The sequence below is a fragment of the Hemiscyllium ocellatum genome, chromosome 5, assembly GCF_020745735.1.
Source record: "Hemiscyllium ocellatum isolate sHemOce1 chromosome 5, sHemOce1.pat.X.cur, whole genome shotgun sequence".
Classification (NCBI taxonomy): domain Eukaryota; kingdom Metazoa; phylum Chordata; class Chondrichthyes; order Orectolobiformes; family Hemiscylliidae; genus Hemiscyllium; species Hemiscyllium ocellatum.
This window is the reverse complement of record NC_083405.1, coordinates 62,325,000-62,348,264: the sequence shown is the minus strand read 5'-3', so window position 1 is coordinate 62,348,264 and position 23,265 is coordinate 62,325,000. Positions and strand designations below refer to the sequence as shown.

Below are 23,265 nucleotides of genomic sequence, written 5' to 3'. Positions count from 1 at the left end.
GAGCAGGTAGGGAAAGAGTTGAGTTTTGGATTGCAAAGGCTCAGCTAGCATGATTTTGACCAGATAAAGCCTTACAGTAAACAATGAGGGCAAGGGTAGTGGGTTAACAAGGTGAAAAAGCATTCATTATGCAAAGCCAATTAAGGTTAAGGTCATCCACTGTACAACACCAAATGGCATAATATTTACTATTGACACTCACTGATTGTAACGATCACCCAATCAATATAGATGTTGCCTTATTTGGATGCTGCTCCCTATGAGTGACTATATAATTCATTAAGAATCTGCTGTTCTAGAGAAGACTAAGAACTCATGTCTCTGTCACATGGGTAATCGTTCTCTCTCCCTCCAGGGGTCTGAATAAAGATGGAGGAAGTAAAACTATACGGTGTCAGAGTGTTCTGCTTCAACTGAGGCGGGAACAGAATGACATGACGACAATTCTACTCATTTCTGTCTGCAATTGTTCACAAATATTGCACAGTATATACTTGAGTATTGTTGAAAAAGACATTTTATACTCAAGACAATTAGGAAGAATACCAAGCCAAGGGGGAAACAACATTCACACTACAAGAGAGGAGATTGCTGATTGGTTGAGAAATGGATTGTGATTAGTAAAGTTTAGATCAGAGCAGTGCTGGAAAAGCACAGCAGGTCAGCCAGCATCCGAGAAGCAGGAAAATCAATGTTTCAGGCAAAAGCCCTTCATCTGGTTTCCAGCATCTGCAGTCCTCACTTTTGCCTCTGTGATGAGTAAATGTGTTAGCATGGAAAATGTACCAATGAAGGATGATTGGCAGGTATCTGCCAGGCTTTATATAAAATTTTTAAACCAGGAATATTGATTAATTGGTCAGGACACTATCCCAAGAAATGAAACAGTAAATGGCTGTAACCTATTTTGCTGAAATGGAATAGGTTCGTTGCATGTACATGTTCTGTTTCAGAGAATAAGGGTCTGAATATGTTGCTTCTAGTACACACAAGTACAAGTCTGACAAAAATCCAAAATTGCTTGTCATTCTTTGCACAGACAGGATTATTGGTTAAAGGTTCTCCAGTTGAAAAATCCCGTTAAAGTTAGACAGTGCGCTGCAAGTTTTACAAGCATGGGCTGGCTGGGTAGGATCCATAAATCGCTTGTTGCCAAACAACCAATGGAATAGGTTTCATACAAACCATCAGTTTTGGGCCTACATACCTGGTATCACACCAGCAATGAAATTTGTATACCACACTACTGACGGGGCAGACAGTGTTTTGACTAGACAGCCGCTTCCTGTTAGTGACAATAACAGCACAACACAGATAGCTTCACCTGTTGCTCAAGCTTTTGAAATACCTTAATCTGAAGGAGACTTAGAGAACTAAGAGCCACAAATTAGGATCTCTTCAGATTAATATACAGCAAGAATTGATCTGATCACAGTAGCCACTGTCACACAGGATGTCTCTGATGCACCATATTTCAGCATTAAGCTTGCAGAGTGAAAAAAAGAGCTCAGGCCTTATTCACAAGATTGCCGTTCAGACCAGTCTTGTAGTGCACCAAACTGTACGAAACCCAATGCAGTGAAGGTAGGTTTACAGTACTCAATAGTGGAAAACCCCATGGCGGATCTCAACTGGGACTTCATGGAAAGACAGCACATTTGAATGTTACATTTCAAATGTGAAGTTAAGCACAAGATGAAGCCCATTAAAACATGCAAAGAAATTCATGTAGCTGCAGATTTAAATATAGCAAACATATCATAAATATGCAAGGGGAGGAGGTTAGGTTGCATTGCTTCAAAGAACGTGGAATCCAACAAAGATGTTTGAATAAGCTGGGTCGAGCGGGAATCCATTGGCAACACCATCTTTTTAGACATACATGGTCTATTCAAACTGAACTCAACTGCACGAGTTGCCGAGTTCAAGAATGCAGTGAATGCTGAATTCCAAAATGATGGTGGTCTGGATCGTATGGTATATTGCGGGAGTGCAGAAGTCTACGTTTCTTTGAGTGTCGCACTGGTGAACAGGTTAACAAGATCAAATAAGCAGATGAATAACACATAGCTATTGATATGCAAATCCTTTATGGTCTCTGCAAATGTCAAGGACTTCATCACCAAACAAATAGAAAACGTGTTCAACATTGGTTGAATAGATTGGGTGGCTACAACCATTTGCCCAATTCACGTTGTACAGAACCAGTTACAGTTAAGACAGGAAGTTTTCCCAGTTTGGGTTCCGCCAGGGTCAATCAGCTCCTGATCTCATTACAACAGAACTGAATTCCAGAAGTGAGATGAAAGCAACAGTCCTTGACATCAAGGCTGCAATAGACCAAGAATGGCATCAAGGAGCCCTGGGAAGACTGGAATCAATGGGTATCGGGGGAAAACACTCCACTGGTTAGAGTCATACCTGGCACAAAGGAGAATGGTTGTGGTTGTGGACGGTCAGTCACCTCAGCTCCAGGAGTCCCTCAGGGTAGTGTCCTAGGCCCAACAATCTTCAGCTGCTTCATTAATGACCTCCCCTTTGCCATAAGGTCAGAATTGGGGACATTTGCTGATGATTGCACAGTGTTCAGCACCATTTGCGACTCCTCAGATACTGAAGCGTGCCGTAGCCAAATAAAACAAGGTCTACACAATATCCAGGCTTTGGCCAGCAAGTGGCAAGTAACATTCACACCACACAAATGCCAGACAACGATCACGAATAAGAGATATTCAAACCACCGCCCCATAATATTCAACAGTATTACCATTACTCAATCCCCCCACTGTCAACATCTTTGGGTTACCGTTGACCAGAAACTCAACTGGACTCACTACATAAACACAATGGCTACAAGAGCAAGTCAGTGACTAGGGATACTGGGGCAAGTAACTCACCTCCTGATACACCAAAGTCTACCTGCAAGGCACAAGTCAGGAGTGTGATGGAATACTCCCCACCTGACTGGATGGGTGCAGCTCCAACAGCACTCAAGAAGCTTCACACCATCCAAGACAAAGCCACCTGCTTGGTTGGCGCCACATTTCACAAACATTCAATTCCTCTACCACAAATCAGTAGCAGCAGTGTGGACTATGTACTGCAGAAATTCACCAAAGTTCCTGAAACAGCACCTTCCAAATCCATGACCACTCCCATCTCGAAGGACAAGGGCAGCAGGTACTTGGGAACACCACCACCTGCAAGTTCCCCTCCAAGGCACTCACCAGCCTGACTTGGAAATATATTGCAATTCCTTTACAGTTGTTGGGTCAAAATCCTGGAATTCCCTCCCTAATGGCATTGTGGGTCAACCCATAGGAGGTGGACTGCAGCGATTCAAGAAAGCAGCTCACCACCATCCTCTCAAGGGCAAATAGGAATGGGCTGTCAATGTTGATCAGCCAGCAACACCCAAGTCCCATAAATGAATTAAAAGGAAATTTCTTGTGTACATCTTAGTGAGCCTCAGTTACGCAGACACAATCGCCATGAGCACAACCCTTATTGTAAGTATCATACAGCTGTTTGTTATTATTACCCAAATATAGCAAATGCATGGTTTTCAGTAAGACCGTCTGACCATACCAATCAACAGGTCCACTGCATACAACCTTGAACCTGTCTTTAATGACAGCATGCACTTTGTTTATTTAGTCATACTTGTTAAGGATCACTGTTCCAGTCCCTTTGTCAGGTTTACTGACATACAAGTCCAGTTAGGCCTTGAGGCAAATTTTTCAACAGTACTCAAATTCTGTGGTGACTATTTATTTTAAACTTGCATTACAAACATGCATCTCTCCCTCACACCTGAACTGATTTCACCATCAAAACACAAAATATTGGTAAAATTTCTTCCAAAACAATTCCAAATTGAATTAAAACAGGATTTTCATTTATTGACTTTTGAAGGCAGCAACTTATTTCAATAAGTTAGAAGTCACAGGTTTCATTCTCAAAAATAAAATGGTCAGAATCATTGAATTCAATCTCAAAAACTAGCAAAATTAAGACTTTTCATGTCACAGGTTTCACTTACTCTCTGAATAAACAACATTATTCATTTACAATGACACAGTGTCATTAGACAAGTAATAACAACAGCTCAAGGCAAAAAAAATGTCAACTGTAACGCAAAAATTTCAGAAACTTTCAAAAGTATATGTGGTTGCTTTCATAACTCAACAGTCATTTATTGACTGCTCAAGTCTAAAAGTAGACATAAGTATTTGCTTTATTTCTTCCTTGCTTTTTTTTAAAAGAAAGGTCAAAAATAAATGCAAAAGTTTTAAATGTAATGTTATCATACAAAATAACTTGGAGCAATTCTCTCTAAATCTGGTACATCACATTTCACAGCTTTTCTTCTTCATGTGACTGATAATTCTGTTATGATTTAACCAATTTACATTTTCAGTACATTTACGATTGTAATTTTTTTTTGTGCCAAGACTTGAATCAAGAATCAAGTGATTCAAACTAGCCACATTGACCATGTCGTATATTAATAACTCAAAGCTTTCAGACTGTTCTCTTTTGAGCATCCCTCTTTGTTCTAACGTTGTCACTTCTAGGTCTTCACAATGTCATAGGTTTGTGCCAAGTTTCAAACTTTTTTACTTTTTTCTAAAAAACCTAAGTGTCTGACAATAGTGTTCCACCTTCTTAAGGCAATAAAGCTGCTGTTATGAATTTGGTGGAATAGGAAAATCAGATTTGTGGGTTAAGATCTAATGGCGTACTGAACCAACATCTCACTATACTGCGCTGTTCCTGTTCAGATCTTCTCTGTCCAATGCAACATGAAGGTCCACAGTGCCCTCCCAACTAAAAAAACACAGTAATCCAGGAAGTGGATCACTGGTAACAATTCAACCAATTACTGGACTTACCAGATGCTTACAAATGGCACTTTGTAAAACATCACAGCACTGGATTTTGGATGGTATGGCTGATAAACATTGACATATCACCTGAAAGATAAATACAAAAGTAGTTCATAAAGAATATATGACAATATAATATCCTTTATGTACCAGGTTTGGCAGCTATCTTCTAAAATATCATCAATATTTTCCATGTATGGGCAACAGATACTTAGCACTTAACCTCAGATGAGTCTACATTATATTTACAAATATTATATGGTGATTCCATTTAAATGCTACTACAACTGAAATGTGAAATCATAAGTGTATACATAAATAAAAAAAAATCAATAAGGACGTGCTCGGCTGCAAATTTGGTTAAGGGATAAGAGACACACAGGATTTTTTTCCCCCAAGAATGCAATGGAATCCCCTGGGGTTTATAGCTGGAATATTGTTTTCCTTGTTTTATCTAAATGACTTGGAATTTTGTATAAGGAATACAATTTTGAAATGATACAAAATGTGATGAGGTTATAAATTGGGCAAGGGCTAGAGAAACTGGGATTTTGTTTGGGCAAAGTGGAGTCCCAAAAGGCATGCAGTGTGAGACTAAATGCAACAGCCTTTTGTAAAGGTGGACATGTATTTGATTAGCCAGTTGAGAGTTTTATTCTATGATCCCTCCAACTCCAATTTATTTTTTCCCCAACAGAGGAAAGGAATAGTTTGGTGTTTAAAATAGTTAATCCAACAGAAAATGGGTGCAAGTTGCAAAGACATTGTGCAACAACTAAGGATTTCAACATCTAAGAAAAATATTTGTATAGTTTCATTAAACTGCAAGCAAAGTATTTAATCCAATTAACAGCACAGATTAGGAAGCTATCGATCGATCTGAGCATTTTTGTAATGTTACAGTGGTAAAGTATATTGGAAATTCATAATTCTGTAATTCTATATGAAGTATCTAATTATCACCAGATTGTAAGTGTGCAAGTGATATGCCAATAAATTCTCAATTTTTGCTTATAGATACACAATCAAAATTTGAAAAATAATTAATTTATGCATATTTCCCAGGAACTGTCAACTTTTACCAGGTAATAGCTTACTATTTTATACCAAGAGTTGTGATATCTTAATACTATTCAAGACTTTAGTCTAGCCATGTATAGAGACTCATGCAACACCTGGATGAAATGTTATGCATCAAAACTTGCAAAAAGATCATAAACAATTATGAATATCATCTAGACAGAAGGCTCAAGAAACGTAGAGTGTTTTGTCTTACAAAGGTTTAAGCATTCTCAAAATCTCAAATCTTTTATGAATGTGAAAGGATAACATCAGACACAGGATCATTAGTGTACATTAGTTTTCATGTTCTTGCGAAGTATTCTAAGTTACCTCAGTCAAGGCCCAGTGGTGTGCAAACTGGTCAAGATCCGTAACATAAAGACGCACTGACGAAAATTGGGACTGACTTATATGAGGATTACTGGTGCTGCTCTGGAGCCATGTCAATTCTTCTCCTGAGAATCCTGCAATACAGGAAATGAACAGAAGACAGACAATTAACAATTACAACCTTTTCCTATCCAGTTAGTCATTTTGAGATATCTGAATACCATGCAGTTAAAACATCCTGAAAATAAGGTTTAAAAATTGTTTCCTTTTTAAACAAATCAGCATACTTCACAATGCTTGCATCTACAATGAAGTCTACTCTACAGGAAAGGGATAAAGGAATGACACAAGATGCACAGCTCTTGCAAAGAGCCAGTTCCCTTGCAGGTTCCTCAAATGAAGCCACTGACCATCAAGATTTAGAAATATATGACCACTCCTTCAATGCTGTTCAATCAAAATTGTGGAATTTCTTCCCTTACAGCATTCCTCCCCTAGAGCACATGGACTACAACAGTTCAAGAAGATAGCTCACCACCTTCTCAAGAGCAACTAGGAATGGGTAATAAATGCTGAAGGGCTCATGCCCGAAATGTTGATTCTCCTGCTCCTTGGATGCTGCCTGACCTGCTGCGCTTTTCCAACAACACATTTTCAGCTCTGATCTCCAGCGTCTGCAGTCCTCACTTTCTCCCCTAATAAATGCTGGTCCAGCAAACGATACCAGAATCTCATTTGTAAATTAAGAAAGAAGCTCAGAGATAACAATTTGAACAGCCTGCTTATATTACTAAGCATTCTACAATTTTAAGATTTCACTGTTAGCATGGAAGTGTCAATATCCATAGTATAATATCAAAACTAACTATAGTATGAAACAAATGTTTCTTTGAATAAAAGGTAAGAATTCCTTTACTAGCCCCATGGTGATTCTGATCACTGGAGATTCTGTCCACTTGGCACCAGATGACCTTGGTAGCCATTTCCACAAAGGCAAGATGTTCATCACTGAACAACCAGCAAAATGTTTCCAAGTAGCTCTGTGCTATTAACTTGCTTTCGATGGAATAAAATCCATTACATTCTCATCTTCCTTTTGTTCTGAAGGAGTCATTATTGCTTAAAAACACTAAACCTGTTTCAAAGTCAGAAACTGCTGGAAAAACTCAGCAGGTCAGGCAGTATCTGTGGAGAGAAAGTAGAGTTAATATTGAGTCCACTGACCCTTCTTTTAGAATTTTTCCTTCACTACAGATCCTGCCAGACCAGAGTATTTTTCACATTGTTTTACTTCCAGCAATTGCAGAATTTTGCTTTCATTGTTCGACACTCCTAATAGGACTTAAAAAATATTATAAAGAATCAATTTATGTGCTGCTTTGTACTCAAATTGGACAGAGATAATGTAGTTCATGTTAATGATATTTCATGCAATACTGCTAAAACAAGAGAGTGATTGTATGCATACAGTACTGATACTAATGTGGTCGGCTAAAGTACGACAAATAAATAAAGGTTGATTGAATTAAACCAAGAAATGCTAAACTGGAAAGTCTGGCCTACTGCATTCAAACAAATTTTCAATTTTAATATTTAAAGTAGAAGAATATTGGACTTAAGTACCTGTCAATGTAGAAAACAGAAAACTGAAGTAATCCACATCATTCACTAGACTTCCTGGAAGCGAAGAAGTCCACCCACCAAAATATGACCTGGAATTAAATAAAGTACAACATAAAGTGTCCTGTATACTTCAAATTTTAACATATACCATTTCATCTGTTAGATGGAAAATGCAACTTCGCTAGAGACTGTACACAAATTTTACCTAGATAACGGAGAATAAAAAAATTCAAAGCACACTTGATAAAAACACATTTTAATAGAAATTAACTTCAACAGTGAAAAGGGATACAAAGATAAATTAGAATGCACAGCAAAGTGTAACCAAACTGATTAAAGATTTGAATATAAATTGAATTACTTTTCACATTAAAGTTTTTGTTCTTTAATTGACATCCAAAGATCAAGCCAGCTTATTTGAAAACAAGTTATATTGTCTGCTTTCTATTTTAAATTGTGGAACTCAGTCAACAAATATGCCAGTATAATTAAATGTTTATCATGTACCCAGACTCTGCTTTCTCTTGGAGCGAATCGAACATTGGCAATAATAGTGATGCTGAACAGGAATAATTCAATAAAACATAGGTATTACTAACAGAGATGTCCTAAAGTACCTTATAGTCAATGAAATACTGAAATATAGTGAAGGGTGTAATGCAGAAACAAGGCAGCCAGTGACTGGCTTTTATTTAATGATGCTGTTCAAGTACTAGTAGTGGAGAGAACACTTTGCTCCGAAATATGCCATATCAATCCAACAGCACAAACTTAGGCCTCACTTTCATGTCTCAATCAAAAGACAAAACCTCGGATGATGCTGCACTCCTTGAATAATGCAAGGAGATTTCTGCTTTCATTATATGTTCAACTCAGGGAGTTATGCATGAATCCCCAAAAAATGTCTGATTCACCTCTAAGTCCTATCTATTTGGATTCCACAATCCTAAATATTGAGAAATTCAGGATGTGCTTTTAAAAACACATTGTAGAGGACGATACTCAACATAACCACTATACTTTAATGGTGACTGAGATACATGAACTGACAGATACAGGAAAAAGAAGTCTATGTTCTTCAGTACTACTTTTGGAGTCTCTAATTGGCAACAGTAAAATCATTGAAAGGAAAAGTTTAGTTCAAGCTGTTGAATTTTAGAAAATTCTAGATTAAAAAGTGACAAATTACAAGAAAGACACAAGCTAAGTAGGATATATGGGGCAAAAAGCAATGCAAGATTTATTTTTTTTTAATGCTATTGTTCTGTGGACATGTTAACCAGATCAAGATGTGGTTTGCAGAGACAATATTACAGGAATGTCTTACAATGGCTACTTCTACCAAATTTCAAGATAAGAGGATTGTTACCTGTGGATCCGACTTCTCACTAGTGTCACAACATCAAGACAGACAGCTGAACCAAACAGCCCTTCTACCTCTTTATTCACAACACAGTACAAGTAAAACTTTCAAAAACCCTCAAAATTGTCCCCAGTGCTTCCTAACCAGACTTTTGAATAACGAGTCCCAGATTCCGAATGTGAAACATGGGAGTTATAGTCACAGGGCGCAGAAAAAGTCCTTTGTTTTTGACCGATGCAGGCCTGATGAGACAATCTCATTTGCAAGCACGAGACCTATACAGACCTTGTATCCCTTGGTATTAACAACTGTATGTCTAAATATTTCTTAAATGTTATGAGAGTTTCTGCCTCAACAACCCTTACAGACAATGGGTTCTACAGTTCTACCACTGTCTGGGTGAAAAAATATTTCCTCTCATTCCCTCTAAATCTTCTGCCCCTTGCCTTAAATCTATGCTCCCTGATCACTTATCCCTCCACCTAAGGGAACAGTTTCTTCCTGACTACTCTATGTCTTTCATAATTTTATACATCTCAATCATGTGGAGGTCTGGTTTTATCTCTCAATTTCTAAGGAGGTACAAGTTACACAAGATCCAAAGTTGCAGTTCTTAATTTCTTTTAAAATAAAATCAAACAGCATGTCTTCTGACTATAACTTAACTGAATTCATGGATAACAAATAATCTCACTCAGCTCCACTATCTTGTTGCAATGAACTTCCAGCTTTTTTTTTAGATTAGATTACTTACAGTGTGGAAACAGGCCCTTCGGCCCAACAAGTCCACACCGACCCGCCGAAGCGCAACCCACCCATTCCCCTACATTTACCCCTTACCTAACACTACGGGCAATTTAGCATGGCCAATTCACCTGAATCGCACATCTTTGTGACTGTGGGAGGAAACCGGAGCACCTGGAGGAAACCCACGCAGACACGGGGAGAACGTGCAAACTCCACACAGTCAGTTGCCCGAGTCGGGAATTGAACCCGGGTCTCTGGCGCTGTGAGGCAGCAGTGCTAACCACTGTGCCACCGTGCCGCCCATGCAGCTTGTTTGAGTTCAATTTACTTCAAAGCCACTTATCAATTTTTCAAACATTTGCCCACATTTTTTAAAATTAAAATAATTAATTTATAAATTTCAGAGATGTATTATATCATTTCTGAAGTTATATTTTAGAACACATAAATAATGTCGAAAGATATACATAACATGATCAAGTCAAGCAGTCCACTAAATTCTATTTTAGTTCAATGGTAACTAAGTGTGCCAAATACTGCTGAACATTCGCAATACTGCATTTCAAACAGAGATCAATGCTTCAGAAGGGAGAGAGAGAGAAAAGCCTGGTCAAAACTCTAATTTTAAGAAGTATTTTAATCAGAGTGAAAAGCCATTGTGGCTGTTTATAATTCATGTCTAAATATTTCCCAGTCCCCTTCCCCCGCCACAGTAGAAGGGTTATGCCCGAAACGTAGACTCTCTTGTTCCTCAGATGCTGCCTAACCTGTTGTGCTTTTTCCAGCATTATTCTACCAACTTTTGACTCTCAAGCTTCTGCAATCCTCACTATCTCTCAAAATATTTAGCATCCATTTGAACACAGTGCATGGAACAGGTCAACAAATGGTTCTTATAAATAAAACATCACATGCTTTGCATCAACACAAAATATTCCAGATGCTTACTCAAAGTTTGGTGTCCTTGGTTGTTTTAAAATCATTTTGAACAATTTGATTTAAAGATAACATGTAAACAAGTAAGGCGAAGCAAGATTATAAAGCTTGTTCAGTAAGCTTTAATTCCTCTTCTTTACTTTCGGTAGAATCATGACAATGTGACAAATAATGTTTATTCAATTTAGATTCAAATGTAAGATTCAAATATTTCTAATGGAGACTGATGGTGATCACTGGATTTGGCCAGAGGTGACACTAGTTGATAAAGACAAAATCACAGGAAAATAGTGCTGGCAGGATCCAAACAGGATACCATCTGTTTTGTCAATACAAAATTAAAGAAAAGTTTAACTCATTAGATGGTAATGATTGTTCCTGCGCTGTACTGTGTTATATGTGCTTTTTTCTAATGGCAGCCAGAGTGAAGCAACACCCATACAATCAGGGGAGGGTTGAGGTATTAACCAGGAATTATCTATCTATTTGTAGTCATTGAAGCCATGCTTGTTATAAAAGACAAGAACAGGAAGGGACTTAAAACAAAAGTCAAGTGGTATGTTGCAAAACAGCAATGACAAAGGTCCAAAGGCAATATGAACCTTGGGCTGGGGGACTGTAAAACAAAATAGATTAAATGTTCTCTCTTTAAAACAAACTGAAAGACTAAGATTTCGTACAGTTAGCCCATTCTACATTGGAGTCACTCCTTGCTCAATTCGGCCTTCACTACATGATACTTAAAACAAAAAACTTTTTTTCATTCTTTCAAGGATATGAGTATTACTGACAAAGTAGGGATTTAGTAGTGTTCTACATGTTTGGTAATTCAATAAACACCAGGTACATCACTGAATAAAACACAGTATATTTTAATTTTAAGGATACATATTCCTCTCATCAGTATTATAAGTATTTGCAACTTTAACTGTATATGTTCCTGCAGGTTCTCAGTGAGCACTTGAACCATACAGAGCAAAAAAGGATGCAGGTAGAATTCCTGGATTGAATTTCATGATGTCAGGTGGGAATAGTGTCTTCAGTATACTCAGGCTGAGGTGATTAGGGTAGAGAAAATGGTGAAGATTTCAGTGACCTGTGGTAGAACTGGAACACAAGTTTTTGCTGTGACATCCATTATGATCCTGTCAGAGACTTTTGTTTTATTGAAAGAGGGCACCAAATCCCCAGCAACTAAATCATGAAAATTATGCCACAAGATTCTCTATTAAAAAAAATACAATAACAAACATTATTGTACATATAAAGAGAGCCCATCACTAATTGTCTTTTAACTAAGAGGCCTGCTCAGACATTTCAGGGACAGTTAACAGTCAGTCAATCACTTGTCATGGGTCTGAAATCACATGTAAGTCAGGATGACAAATTTCTTCCGCTGAATGACATTAGTGAAACGGTTGGGTTTTTATGATAATGATAGTTTCATGGACACCAAAACAGAGAATAGTCTTATATTAGTTGCCACATGGAAGGATCTCTGAATTATGATCCATGACGTTAACACCATACCACTATCTCCCTTTAATTCAGAAAGTGCAAAAATATCTCCATTCCTGCACAGGTATGGGACCAGTTTTTTATTTTTGTATCTGAAGGGCAACAGTTCACAACTTCTCTCTCCAACGGAGGAGAGCAGATGATGAATGAGTACAGATATTTTTCTCTTAAAAGAATGGTGAACAGACCAAACAAAAGTGCATGTCTCTAACGACTGGCCAAAGCCAAGGTCAGGAAAGAGAACAAAGCAGAACTCTCATTCCCCCACCATTTGTTTGATGTCACAGAACCAGTTTTTATGCAAAATTAATGTTACTACTACAATATTCAACTGAGAGGTCAGATTTTTCTAACTTCGAGCTGAAACGAAGATGACAAAGCAGCTGAACACACAATGCAACGTAAGACTGAAGCTCTCCAGGTTTGAACCAGACCATATCTCACTAAAATCTCATTCAAACGTGCACAGAAGTTTTTTTTTAAAAAGGAGTGTCAATCGGCCCCCTTGGCCCGCTCTGCTGTTTGACAAGGTCACAGCTGATTTTATTGAACTTTTTTTACTTTGGTCTCAACTACGCCTTCCTGTCTGGCACATAGATCCTTTGGCTCACTAGTTAGTCAAAAATCTAACTTACTCAACCTTTAAAATATACAATGACACTGCCTCTACTGTTCTCTGGGAAACACCCACAGAAAAAAAGTTTCAATCTCAGCATTAAGTAGGAGTCCCTTTATTTTTGGGCTGTATCCCAAAGTTCTCTTCATTCCCACATTCCCAGCATCCACCACGTCAAGTCCCTTTAGGATCTTAACATGTTTTAATAAATTTACCTCTCGTTCTTCTAAACTCCAACAGATAAAGGCCCAACGTGTCTAAATGTTTCTTAGTAAGCTAACACCTTTATCACAGGAATCAATCAAGTAAACCTTCTCTAAACTGCTTCTAGTGGAATTCTATCCTTTTTGAAATAAGGAGATGGAAATGGTGTAGTACTCCAGATGTGGTTTACCTGATGACCTGTATTTTGTAGCAAAACATTCATTCTTTAATACCCCCATTCTCCTTGCAATAAATAACGGTCCATAGCGTTCTTAATCGCTTGCTGAAACTGTATACTAACTTTTTTTTGATTTAAGTGTGCCAAGGAACTCCAGATTATTCTCTACCGCAATGTTCTATAACTTCTCCCTATTTAAATCATTTTATTCTTCCTGCCAAAGCGGACACATTTACATCTTCCCATGTTCTACTCCATTTGCCAAATTGTTGCTCACTATCTTGCACCTGTTGCAATCTCCTTATGGCCTTTTCACAACTTAATCCCCTATCAATCTTTATTCCCTAGTCAAAAGTACCCCACCACATTTGGTCCCTTTATCCAAGTCATTGATATAGATTGCAAACTGTTGAAGCTCCAACACTGAACCCTGTGGTCCACATGAATGTGACCCAATTATGCTTACTGTCTGCTTCCTGCAAGCTAATCAACCCTGCTTCCATATTAATATGTTACCCTTACAACATGAACTTGTATTGTGTGTCATTGCCTTTGATGTGATACCTTGTCAAACATCAGAAAATCCAAGTATACCATATCAAAAGTTTCCTTTTAGCCACATTGCTGGTTACTCTCTCAAAAGAAAACTAACAAATTCATCAATCACAACTTCCTTATTTAATTTTGTTTTGGAAGTGTCCTACTATAATCTGCTTAATAACGAAATCCAGGATTTTTCCTCTGACATAGGTTAAGCTAACTGGTCTGTGATTTCCTGATATGTTCAAGTGTAATAGCTTCCACTATCCCACATAACAGTAATCTACCAAAGAATTCATTGCTGTCTTTTTAAAGTGAATTGCACACTCCTAATGAGGGTAGGTGAGGTGAAGAGGAGTAATGTTTTCAGAAATTAGTGGTACACTATCGTAACAACTTTTTAATGCAGCATTAATCCCCACTGAATATGGAATTACACTTCTGATCAAGCCAGTATCTTCAGCAAGAGGATTTTTTTTTAAATCACACTGACAGTAAAAATCCTCAATAAAATGAAGTTATTTTTAGAGGTGTTCCCTCAGTAAGTAATAATACAGAAAAGAATGTCACTTATTAATTTTATTTTAAATTAACGCTTTTTATAACCAACTGCAATGAGAAAGAAATAAAACAAAATACACTTCAGTTAGCTTGAAACATGAAGAAGGTTTAGAAGCTATTATAAAACAAGTACTTCAACAAATACCTGCATTCATAGGTATCACAATAAGCTACACCAGAACAGTTGCTAATAGGAAACTGTTTTATATGCTAAAAGAACTCAAGAAATCTCCAAATTACTTAGAAAAATATGAAGCCAACAGTTAGCAAATTCTGCACATCAATTATTTTACTAAAATCCCACTGCATTAGACATTATTTTCTGATACACAAGTTAGCATAATCCACAAAATGGAACCTATTTACTGGCATCATTGTTGAATTGATTATATTAATCACAACTTGGAAAAAAAAACAGCTAATCTACCTGTTTGGCTACAAGCCAGTTACTATAAAAGGAACTGAGGCACGATGATAATTTGGCAGATAATCAATGCCTTTCACCATTAAATAGCATCACTATAATCACAAAGTCTGTGTGTGGGGGGTACACGACAAAGCATCACAGAGTTCCAACTCTAGATCTGTTGTTCTACCTGATGCTGATGTCGATGTGTCCAAAATTATGCCTAAATGTCACTGCAAGGAATCCCCTCTTCAACACCAAGTACTTTTAGAAGTTGTAATCTAGATAACTGTCATAGAAACATTCAGCAGCTCTTTGCTTCCAAATTACAGTTGGCAAATTATACTGGGAAATATAAAGCTATTGGAACAAGAAAATGTGAAGCTAACAAGGAGTCATTATCTAAGCTTACTAATATTTTTAAAGTAAAACAAACCTTAAAGATCATTGCTATAGATCTGTAAATATACAAATTTTCTAGAGAGAAAAAGTTATGGTTCAGATGTCCACTTGCATCATAAATCTTTTCAAAAAAGACTATTACAGTGAAGGAATTGCAATACAGTATAAAACGTGATCAAAATACATTTTTTTTTAGAAGTTCCAAGTAACAAAGAGGTGTTATTTCAAGGGCTAATTGAAAGCGGTGGTGACTTGCCACTGGAAATTTGGATGGTGCTACTGAAAGGGCATGAGTTTTATAGCACCCCACTTGTAGATGCTACATACAGCTACAACGTTGAATATGTGGTGAAGACAATGAATAAAGAAGGTGTTTGATGGGATGCCAATCAAACAGGCTTTGCTGTCCTGCATGAAGACTTGCTTCACGAGTGCTGTTGGAACTCAACTCATCCAGGTAAGTGAGGATTATTTTGTCATACATCTGACTTGTGTCTTGTCGATAACGGACAGGTATTGGGGATTAGGTGGGGAGTTACTCACTGCAGGATTTCTCGCCTCTGCTCTGCAGCCAAAGTATTTATATGGCCGGTCCAGGTCAAATTCTGGTCAACAGTCACCCCAGCATGTTGAGAGTGGTGAATTCAGCAATAGTAATAACATTGTCATCAAATTCTAGATATTACAGGGCAGGTTCATTAGTACAGTAATATAAAACGTCACATTTGGCTGATTTCAAGGTCAGCAGCAAAGCAACTGTACTCGGTTACTACAAAGAAAGCTGCCCACAAGAAATTTAGAATTTCAATAGCATGGACTTCCCTTTATGCATCAGCTTGAATTCATGCAAGGCAGAAGAATCTCCAGACTTCCAGTAAAGTATGCCATCTAGCAGGTTAAGCAGTCAATCACACTAAAGTATTTTCCCAGACATGAAACCAAGAAATTAAAATCACTGCCTCTTAAATTTTAACCCAATAAGTGATTGGGACATACATATGGAACGAAGGCAGAAGCTAAAATATCAAATAGATTCAATAATATCTTAAATTTATCATAATAGAGAAATTTGATGTTAAACAAATTCTTAAAAATCTTGCAGGGTCTGTGAGAGTGTACAGCAGTAATTATGAAGTTAATATGCCTTGTATTGGTTGATGAACTGCAAAGTGAAACAAATAAAGTGTCTCCATTCATTTATAATAACTAGTTTCTAGCCAGGCAGATGGGAAAAGCTGCCTGACACTAAACATTACGAAAAACAATTACTTATCTACCATCTCAAACTCTCTCCACCACCAGTACACAAAGGCAGGAGTGTGTCCAATCTACCTTCTCTTAATCCTTTCTTGGATGTAGGTGTCACTGACAGAAGCGAGCATTTGTTGCTCAAAGATTTAAACTAATTGCAAATGGGGATTTCAATTTCTCTCTCGGGGTCAATGAATAAATAGCAGAAAGACAAGGTTTGACACATCAGTAAAGAAAAGTTTCAAAGCAAGCGTTTTGTGACAAGGCTGCTCCTTTAACAAGGTTATGCTGTCCTTGTTATTTTTTCCCCCAGATAGGTCATAAACGACACAGACTCCAAAAAGTCTGGGAATTAAAGTATTTTAGCGCCAATTTGATAATAGCTAACAGAAACGGCTTCAGGCAGAGGCTTTCAAGCTTAAAAATACACTTGTATGATGAAAGGGGTGTGGCCAGTTCTCCCAGCTCAGGTTTTCTCTGGTTTGGTTTTTTATTAAGCAATAGTGTGAAAAAAGGCTGCTGGACCCAAAGAAGCAGATCCATGCTGGTACTCTCTCTCCGACTTCCACCCTGTAAAGACTGTTTTTTGATTTTACCATTTGTGCCATGGGGTGCATATGGGGGTTGTTGCAAGTCATAGGATCATTAAGCTGGGGTGATCCATTGGGTTTTTAGAGGGGTTAAGTTATTCAGTATTCTGTTTTCTGTTGTTTGTGTTTCATTCAGTAATCTTGTGATTAAATTGTTTGTTTAAAACTAATTGGTTTGATCAGCTGATTCTCTCCTGGAATATCCACATTACATCTGCTTAAAACAACTAGCAAAATTAAGGCCTGGGCTACTTTCTTGAAATATTATGAGGGATCTGGCCCATAACAAAGTTCAAAGCAAAAAGAAATCAAATAAAATGACTAGTTAATCATACTAAGCATTAAAGAATGCCAAGCAACAAAACTATTAACCACTCTTTTTTGCCTTCTCGGATAAGCAGCCCAGCCAGAGCTAGGCAGCCTAGGCCCCAATCTTTCATCACCAGGGCAGTGTGCAGATGGGGCTGGGTAAAGCGGTGTTTATCTCACAACGACCTTGCATTTGCGAAATGCACTGCGAGCTGCTCGATGGCAGAATTGCTATGAATGTGGGAGTCAGAAGTGGTTGCCTCACACCATAGGTTTGCACCCTCTCAGACTGCTTTGTGCAGAGGTTTTGGGTTTGGGGTCTGGCTCAAAACATAACCTCACACCAACAGATCAAATCTATATTTTGCAGTCCTGCCACATCAAGTCATGAATGGTGGTCAGCAGTTAAAAATCTAACAAGCATAGGAGGCTGCACAAATATCCCCATTCACAATAAGGAAGGAGCCCAGCATATCAGTGAAAAGGACAAAGCTGAAGCATCTGCAACCATTTTCACCCAGATATGAAAAATACATAAGCCATCACGGCCTCCTCAAAATTCCCCACACTCCCAGAGCCCAGCCTTCAACCATCTCAATTCACTCCTAAGTGATGACTTGAAATGAGTGAAGGCCTTACATATTGCAATGGATATGAGGCCTCACAACACTCTGACAACAATACTGAAGGAATATTTTTGTAAAACTAGCTACACCATAGCTTAGCTGTTCCAGTTCAGTTAAAACATGAGCAACACAGAAAATCGCCTAAGGATGTCCTGTCACAAAAAAGCAGGACAAATCTATGCTGGCCAATTGCTGCTCTACTTTCAATCATCGACCAAGTGATGAATGATATCATTAATAATGCTATCAATGAGCAATTACTCAACATTAACCTGCTCACTCACGCTCAGTTTGAGCTCTGCCAGGCCCACTCATTCCTGATCTCATCATGTTGAAAATGAGGGATTGAAATGGCAAGGTTAGGAACCATGGATGACAGATGAAATTGTAAGACTAGCTAAGAAAAAGGAAGCATACATAAGGTCTAGGCGACTGAACACAGACGAAGCTTTGGAAGAAATCTGGAGCGTAGGATGTTTCTGAAATGAGGAATTAAGAGGGCTAAAAGGAGTCATGAAATATCTTTAGCAAGCACGGTTAAGGAAAATCCCAAAGCTTTTTATTCATATATAAGCAGCAAGACAAAGGTTGGCCCACTCAAAGATAAAGGAGGAAAGTTACGTGTAGAGTCAGAGAAAATGGATGAGATTCCTAATGAGTACTTTGCATCGGTATTCACCGAGGAGAGGGACATGACGGAGTTGAGGTTAGGGATAGGTTATTCATGGTCAAGTCAACATAAGGAGAGGGGAAATGTTGGGTATTCCAAAAGGAATTAAGATGGACATGTCTGGATGGGATCTACCCCAGATTACTGAGAGAGGAAAAAGCTGGGACCTTAACAGATGCCTTTGCAGCATCCTTGAACACAGCTGAAGTCCTGGAGGACTTGAGAATTACGAATGTTGTCCCCTTGTTTAAGGGTAGCAGGGATAATCCAGGTAATTACAGACCGGTGAGCCTGACATCAGTGATAGGGAAGCTGCTGGAGAGGATATTGAAGGATACTATCGATTCCCATTTGGAAGAAAATAAGCTAGTCAGTGATCCCCACAGTCCGTCTTCTTCTATGTTTTATCCATGCCAGTAACTTACAATAACACCATGGACTCATCTTATTGAGCAGCCTCCTGTGCGACACATTGTCAAAGGCCTTCTAAAAATCCAAATAGATTACATCAACCAACTCTCCTTTGTCCAACTTGCTCATCACCTCCTCAAAAATCTAACAGATTTCTCAGGCATGACCTCTCCTTATCAAAGTATGCCGCAATCTCATCCTTAATAATGGACTCTAAAATCTTACTAACAGCCGAGGTCAGGCTAACCAGCCAATAATTTCTCATCTTCTGCCTTCCCCCTTTCTTAAACAGTGGTATTGCACTAACCATTTCCCAGTTTGCTGGGACCCTCCCCGGTTCCAGTGATACATGATCAATGCCTCTTCAATCTCCTCAGCTACCTCCTTCAGAACATGGTGTGTAGTCCATTTGGGCCAGATAATTTATCTGCCTTCGGACTTCAGTTTTCTCTGCACCATCTTAGTTGATGGTCACTGCACTCAACCTCTGCCCCCTGACTTTCTTGAAGTTCTGGTATGCTACTGGTGTCTTACATCATGAAGATCAATGCAAAGTACTTACAGTTCCTCTGCCATTTTTTTCTGTTCCCCATTACTACTTTCCCAGCAGTCCAGCGTCCACTCTTGTATCTCTTTTACCTTTTGTGTATCTTAAATACTCTCCCAATCATCTTTTATATTACGCGCTAGCTCAATCTCATTTCATTTTCTTCCCACTTATTGAATTTTCAGTTGTGCCCTGCTAGTTTTTAAATAGAGTTCTCAATCCTTTGGCTTCCTACTCTTCTTCAACACATTGTATGTATCTTTTTTGCTGCCCTTAAATTTTCCTTACCAACCATGATTCCTTCATTCTCTGCTGTGCCTCTCAAATTACCCCCAGAAATTCCTGCCATTGGTACTTCACAATCTTCCCTGTTAGGTTCCACTTCCAACTCTATCTCTCTGTCAAACTGTAGGGTGAATTCAAACATATTTTGATCGCTGCCCCCTCAAGCTTCCTTCACCTTCAGCACCCTAATCAGGCATAATCACTTATCACGAAATTCAGAATTATTTGTTCCCTACTGGGATCTACCACAAACTGCTCCAAGACACCATCTTAGACATTCTACGAATTATACTTTTTGCAATCTGCTACCAACCTGATTTTTCCAGTCCACTCACATATGAGGTCCCCCATGACTACTGTAGTAGTGCCTTTCTTATGTGCCTTTTCTATCTTGTAATTTATTTCTGCCCCACATTTGGATTACTGCTAGGTTGCCTGTATGCAAATCCCATCAAGGTCTTTTCTCCTTTGCAGTTCCTGAAATCTACCTACACAAAATTCTACACCTTCCAACCCTATAATCACTTATTCCCAACAGTTTAATTTCTTACTAAATAACACAACCCTGTCCCTCTGCCAATATGCCTGTCCTCTCAGTAGGACGTGTATCCTTTGATGTTTAGTTCCCAGCTCTGATTCTCTTGCAGCCGCATCTCTGACACCCACAGCTGCTCACCCTCCAATTTCATTGGGCACCATAAGCTAATTATACTTTGTTTTGCAGACTGCATGCAATTAAACGCAATACCCATCGCACAGTTGTCCCTTTATCTGCCATGCCTGCAGTTAAGATTCCTGACCCTTTCCATACTCTGTTCTTTTTACTTGTTCTGGAAATATTAATAATCTATTCTGAGCCCTTTCCCACTTGAACTTTTTCCAAAATTTTCCATATAACCAGCTCCGTTTCCTTCCCCTACTGTTTAGTTTAAAGTCCTGTCCACAATTCACTAGGATTCTGGTCCCAGCATGATTCAAGTGGAGCCTGTTCGATCAGAACAGCTCCTTCCTTCCTCGGTATTGGTGCAAATGTCCCATGAATTCAAACACGTTGTTCCACACCAATCTTTGAGCTTTGCATTTACATCTTTAATCTTGTTGACCCAGTGTCAATTAGCTTGTGGATCCGGACACTACTATCTTTTTGGTTCTGCTGTTTAATTTAGCCCCGAGCTGCTCATATTCCTTCAGCAGAACAGTTTTCCTCTTTCTATCTATATCTTTGGTATCTATGTGCACCTCAACGCCTGGATTATTTTCCCCTTCCACTCAAGTTCCTCTGTAGTCCTGATAAGATATCTTGAACACTGGAACCAGGCAGGCAACAAAGGGTTTGGGACGCAGTCCTCACCATGTCAAATAATGCCTTTTTCCCTTTACTATCCCTTATTTCAACTGCACTTCTCTCTTCTCTCTTGAATGGCTCCCTGTATTATGGTGCTATGGTCAGTGTGCTCATCCTCCCTACAGCCCCCACTCTCATTCACACAGGGAGAAAGAATCTTAAACGTGTTAGTCAAGCTTCGGCTCCTTCCGTACTACCTCGTTGATCCCCCTACTTGTCTCGCTCATTCACAGGCATAGCCTCATGTCCCTGATTACTGACTGAATTCAAGGTAGTTAATCTAAGGGTTTATACTGCCTCCTGAAACAGTGTCCAGGTAATTCTCCCCTTCCTCGGTGTGTCACAATGTTTGAAGCTCAGACTCCAGCTCATCAACTCTGAGTTGGAGTTTCTTAAGCAACCAACCCTTGTTAAAAAAACTGGCCACAATGAACCACAATTGGGTCCACCAGCTCCCACATTATGCATGCTTAAAAAACAAACCTAAGCTTTTCTAAACAGTTAACAATCTTATTCTTCATAAAAGACTTCAAAGGGTCACCCTACTGCTGATACTTATGTAGAGAGTCTTATATTATTTGTCCCCTCTGAACAATTGTGCAACATTGCCAACCATTTAATCGAAGGAGGCTTGAGGTCAGAATGCTATTGCATTCATTAATTCTTTCAGCATTTTTGAGTATCTTCCATTAAGTCCACTAAATTTTATATACTATGTTCAGTCCCATCAACCACTTCTGTAAAAACCTGTTATGTTCATAAGATTTCCTTTTGCACCTTTAATCAGTCATAAATTCCACTCATGTTTATAAAATCTGAAGTTACTTACTTGTATATTATTGTCTTGCATTTCTTCACTCCTTTCTTCAAAACACATTATAATGCGTCTGTTCTACTGGCTTGCTTTTGTATTGTTAGATACAGCCTCTTTACTCGGGTATCAGATTAAAGTTCTCTACTCCAGTTTGACCTTAACTTTTTGTATGAACATGTCAAAGCTGTACCATAACCATCTCATCTGCTGAAAATGTGTTGCTGGAAAAGCGCAGCAGGTCAGGCAGCATCCAAGGAACAGGAAATTCGACATTTCGGGCATAAGCCCTTCTTCAGGAATGAGGAAAGTGTATCCAGCAGGCTCCGATCTCCAGCATCTGCAGACCTCACTTTCTCCTCCATAACCATAAAAAGCTTCCAATTGTTGTGTATTATCCCATCTACCTAAAGTCTAATTATCTGGACAGGTTTGTTTAAATTCATCTTTCTAGTTAGCTATCTTGTTTTATTTTTACTGTTCTTTTATCTCAATTAATGTCTCATGATATAATGACCACTACACTGTTCTAGATACAGTACCTTCCAGGCCTGTAAAAGAATTATCCGGGGAATTAGTTATTAATTTGGTTTTCTCTATTTCCTTGTTGCAAGAACTAAGTATGATTACTTCTGGAAATTCAAAAAAAAACAAACACTTTAAAATATACAAAGAGACAACAACAAACAACAATTAATTATTACCTAGACAGGAGTATTAATTGTTTTTTTGGGGTCGAGGCATTTAATTACTCAATAAAATAAAACTATAACGATTGAATAGTTTGCAATCTTACCTTGTATGTAGTATACGAATAAGACTAATGGCTAGTTTGGAGGTCACTCTTCCCATGGTGCAACAACGACTAAGGCAAGACAATAACTCAGATGAAATAAATGGTAAGAAATAAACAAGCTGCACCAAAGAACGCTGTGCTTCAGATGGAAGTAGGACCAGAGTGCCATCTTGTGGATCTAAGTAAAATAACACAACTGCATCAGTAAGTAATGCACTATCTCATTTCATGCATGAAGGACAAGCCCCA

The 23,265-nt window shown here is 38.4% G+C and overlaps 1 protein-coding gene across 2 annotated transcripts in view; it reads right to left on the bottom strand.

Annotated features, from left to right (window-relative positions):
* tex10 (testis expressed 10) overlaps positions 1-23,265 on the bottom strand; it is a 92,838-nt gene that overhangs the window by 23,531 nt on the left and 46,042 nt on the right. For both annotated transcript variants that reach the window (XM_060825475.1, XM_060825476.1), the window contains exons 9-12: positions 23,017-23,194; positions 7,905-7,993; positions 6,282-6,415; positions 4,896-4,976 (exon numbers count right to left, since the gene is read on the bottom strand). In XM_060825475.1, coding sequence (XP_060681458.1) covers positions 4,896-4,976; positions 6,282-6,415; positions 7,905-7,993; positions 23,017-23,194 — 482 coding nt within the window. The remainder of the gene's footprint in view (positions 1-4,895; positions 4,977-6,281; positions 6,416-7,904; positions 7,994-23,016; positions 23,195-23,265) is intronic.